The sequence below is a fragment of the Oryzias melastigma genome, linkage group LG1, assembly GCF_002922805.2.
Source record: "Oryzias melastigma strain HK-1 linkage group LG1, ASM292280v2, whole genome shotgun sequence".
In the NCBI taxonomy this organism is placed as follows: domain Eukaryota; kingdom Metazoa; phylum Chordata; class Actinopteri; order Beloniformes; family Adrianichthyidae; genus Oryzias; species Oryzias melastigma.
The window spans coordinates 788,445-792,899 of record NC_050512.1 but is presented as its reverse complement, the minus strand read 5'-3'; the positions used below and the strand labels follow the sequence as shown (position 1 = coordinate 792,899).

The window sequence follows — 4,455 nt, the reverse complement described above, 5'->3', positions numbered from 1 at the left end:
TATATATATATATATATATATATATATATATATATATATATATGTTGAATTGTGTTACATTGTGGCTTTTTATTTTATTTTTTGCACTATTCACTGTTTTCTTATTGGTATTACAGTATTGCACTAGGCTATTACAAACATGCATGTTCTATAGTTGATGTATGATGTCAGTTCAGATTGTTGTAATTTGTTGATTCACATTTATTGGCCAAAAGTCTCTGTCCTGTGTTTTCTTTTACACTTAATTAACAAAATGTGGTGTGTGTCCTAGATTATTCTATAATCACAATATTCCAAGGACAAAATATTGGTATCAATATCGGCAATTTTAGCCCTGTAATTGCTTGGTATCGGATCGACATCCAAATTCAAAGAATTGCCCATTCCTCGTTGAAACACGATTCAAACTCCGGAGCAGCAGGGGGCGCTGTTGTGTCACCGAGCTGGATATCATAGCCTTAACCTACAGTTCATGAAAGGAAAATAACGGAGTGTCTTGAAGCCTCAGAAATTCTCAAAAAGCTGCCGAGTTGTTAAAGTCAACAAGTCTGCATCTTTTCTGCGACTCTGGTAAGCGATGATATCACAGCTTTTAACGGAACGGCGCCGAAGCAAGCGCGTGCAGCTGGACGCTAACGTTAGCTAGTTGTGTAAACACTCCAACCAACTCGATAATTCGCCCCGATTTGGGAAGTTATCGCTTTAGTTTCAATTAAACATTCCCTGGTTTAGTTCATGATGATGCTATCTGTTGGTTTATGTTCGATTTGTATTTTATTTAACCGTCTGTGCACGTCTGCGGCCCCGCTAACTCATTAGCCGCTAATACTAGCAGTCCATTTCACCCGTGCGTGTCCAGGTAGCGTGCTGTCGTTCATAGATGTTGGTCCGTATCAGGCCGGACATGAATGTAAATGAACTGGAGTCACTGTCGCGACAGCATGGCGGCCGTTCACTTGCTGGGATGGGACGAACAACAGGCCTACGAAGAGCTGCTGTACTGGGACAGCGTGATCCAGCGGGGCCACCGGCTCCTGCCCGAGGACTATGACAGGTACTCTGACCGACCCGCACGTGCACGCACTACACCGCATGACCTTCACGAGCTGCCAGCTGCTCCTGGTTACTCCAGAACCCCCACAGCACCTCAGCCAGGTCTGAATGTCTTTACAGTTTATGAGACACATGACAATAAAGAAAACACAACAAATCTGCACATCAACATTTACAGCCCAGACGGTTGCATTGTCTTATCCAACATGGAATGAATTAGAATAATATTTTCTAAAAAATAGATGCAGTTCCTTTAAGCTCTGTCTAAATGGATCAGATTGGTCCAAGTTGCGGCACTGGGACATGAGTTTAGCAACAAAAACCCCATCTGTGATTGTAGGAGTGGTAAAACACATGGTTTGAGGAACATTAAAGCCCCACTCCGATCATGTTTTCATCTTAATTATCTTTATCTATCCGGAAAGTATTCACAGTGCCTCACTTCTGCCACATTTTGTCACAGCCTTATTTCAAAATGAATTACATCAGTTTTCTACCTGAAAAAAAATCTCGAATTTGCTGCAAATGTATTAAAAAGGGAGCCCTTTCTTACTAAAAAGCACATCGAGGTCCGTCTGGAGTTTACGAAAAGTCTCCTGAACCACACCATGAGAAACACATTCTGTGGTCTGACCAGAACAAAGCAGACCTTTTGAAGTGAATGGAAGGGATTACCCCGGGCTTACACTGCCAGCGCCACAGCTCTGTTGCGTTGCGGGAGTGGACTAGCTACAGCCGATGGCTTACACTGGCTGCTGCTCCAGCCACAGCCTGTGAAAGCTCAGCCCAGACAGAGTAGTGCTGGATCTCTATGATCAACTTCTCGTTGCCCATGGTTATGACTGACAACGCTGTGCTGCAACACACTTTGAGTAACACGTAAATTACGTAATGTTTACGACACGCTGAAACCAGCGAGTTCAGCAGAAACTTCGTTTTATTTTGAAAATATACCGGATGCACTTTAAATTCGCTCCCGTGGTTTCCTGTTTAAGTCATGAATAGCCCCAACTTCACCGAAAGTGATGACGATCAGCTGCAGCGTCCATCAAAATTTGAACCAAACGAAAAGGATTCGCAGCGACGCAGAGGTCAGTCTGCAGACGCAGGACGAGAACGCCTGCAGTGGAAGTTCCTCTCGCACTTTTAATGTTAGGAAAAGACTACGGCACACGCAACTGAGCCGTGACGCTGGCGGTGTAAGCGAGGGGTTATGCTTGGAGAAAACTAGGACCGCTCATCAGCAGGCCAATCCCATCCCTACAGTGAACCATGGTGGTGGCAGCATCATGCTGTGGTGAAGGAAGACTGGTCAGGATAGAGGGAAAGCTGACTAAGACATCCTGGATGAAAATCTGCTCCAGAGTGTTCTTGACCTCAGACTGGGACGACGGTTCATCTTTCAGCAAGACAATGATCCAAAGCACACCGCCAAGATATGGAAGGAGTGGCTTCAGAACAACTCTGAGCCCAGAACCCAGACCTGAATCCGATTGAACATCTATGGAGTGATCAACGCTTCCCATCCAACTTGATGGAGATTGAGAGGTACTGCAAAGGGGAATGGGCAAAACTATCCAAAGAAAGATGTGTCAAGCTGGTGGCGTCAAATTTAAAACCACTTGAGGCTGGAATTGATTCCAAATGTTCAGCACCTAAGTACTGAGAAAAAGGCTGGGAATACTTGTGGACATGTCATTTTTCAGTTTTTATTTGTTTTTAATACATTTGCAACAATTTCATGATAACTTTATCACATTGTCATTATGCTTTTTTAAATAGATTTTTTTTTTCAGGAAGAAAACTGATTTTGAAATAAGGTTTTGACATAATAAAATGTGGGGCGCTGTGTTCCGGATGCACTGTATATCTTCTATCATCGATAAGCCAGCACAATAACATGCTAAAAACACAGTTTTCATCTGAGTAGGTCTTTAAAATTTCTGGCATGTGATCAACCCCGTGTCTGACTCCCAACACACCGGAGTAAACATCTGCCTGTCCAGCCGAGGTGAGCAGCATCCCTGTTTTCACCGCTTGCTCTGTGCTCTTCTCCCTGCAGGTATGAAGAGCTGCGGTACTGGTATGACTGTCTGTGTTACGAGGAGGACCTGCGGCACTATCATGAATACGTCGCTTCAATCGGGACCATGGAGGAAAAACCACAGGTTGAGGTAACACTTGGTTCCACATTTTTCTCTGTTGCTCATTTTAGTTTTGCTCTCCTGATGGATCGATCTCCCTTCAGAAAAAAAGTTTCTGCTACTTGCTGGATTGCAGTTAGACTATTTGTGACACAATGGTGTTGGTTTTTGTGGAAAAACCCCGCTCTAAAAAAAATCATGTTTTTGTGGCATTTTTCTCATGATGGAGGACATATATGATGAAAATTAAGTTTTACATTTTATTTCTTTGTTCGAATAGTTGAGAATCTGTAGCAGATGAAAAAAATTTGATTGAAAAAGAGCTCCTTTGTGACCTAGTAAATATGCTGGGCAGGGCCACAAGCTCCCTGCTCCGAGCTCCTAACAGTGGGAAGGGGGGCGGGGTTGCTCCACACCAACAGTCCGGCCACAGTTTGGAGGCAGATTTTTAATGCACTCCTGCAGCTCTGCAGAAACAAAGTTCTAGAAAAAAGCACAGTTTTTTTTTTTTTTTTTTTTTTTTGCTAAGATGACATCATCATTATGAAAAGAACACTGGGAACGCTTTGAAAATAGATCATAAGATGATGAGAGTGAGACTTGTTTTTCTCCGATTTACTTTTTAATGCCCCTTCAGGAACCCGTCGCCCCCCCCAAACACATCAGCGCCCACGACCGCATCATGATGGCCAAACACTCTGAGGTGTATCCGTCAGCAGAGGACCTGGAGGCCGTGCAGACCATCGTTTCTCATGTGGAGTGTGCTCTCAAGGCTGCGTCTGACCAGATTGACGCGCCAAAGACTGACGGTGACCCCGCCAAGGCCGAGAGGTCAGCACCTGTGTCATTCTTTGTGCTGCCAGGTTCACTGTCAAACCTGACTGCTGGAGTGAGGCATTTATGATATGACAGAGAGTAGCATCCACAGTCGTTTTTACATGGCAGGATTCCTGTTTGAGTTGGTCTCCACACTGCTTCTGTTTCTAATGAAGATCGTTTGGCTATTTAGTACATGAGTTTGAGTTTACTGCATTTTTCAGACTATAGGTCGAAGTTTAAGTCGCAGCAGCCAAAAAAAAAGTCACGGATAAAGATGTGACAATTTTTCGTGAATTGGTAAAAAATCGATTTAAACTCGCCTGCATGTTTATCAGGGCAGAAAATTAAAAAATCGGTTTGCGGGGGTGGGCGGCCCCTGTCCTGCTCCCCCCCCTGGACCTTCGCGGTGGGGGCAGGCGGTTGTCTGGAGTGTGGGGTG

General features: G+C 44.3%; 1 protein-coding gene across 2 annotated transcripts in view; it reads left to right on the top strand.

The window, feature by feature from the left end:
* Positions 1 to 406: 406 nt before the first annotated feature.
* LOC112137322 (interleukin enhancer-binding factor 3) overlaps positions 407 to 4,455 on the top strand; it is a 27,543-nt gene continuing 23,494 nt past the window's right edge. Inside the window, exons 1-4 of one of the 2 annotated variants that reach the window (XR_002917521.2) lie at positions 407 to 570; positions 941 to 1,054; positions 3,116 to 3,227; positions 3,835 to 4,028. Coding sequence is in view for 1 of the 2 variants with exons in the window: in XM_024259574.1 (XP_024115342.1) it covers positions 942 to 1,054; positions 3,116 to 3,227; positions 3,835 to 4,028 (419 nt within the window). In the remaining variant the exon portion in view is untranslated. The remainder of the gene's footprint in view (positions 571 to 940; positions 1,055 to 3,115; positions 3,228 to 3,834; positions 4,029 to 4,455) is intronic. The other variant, XM_024259574.1, reaches the window with a different exon arrangement.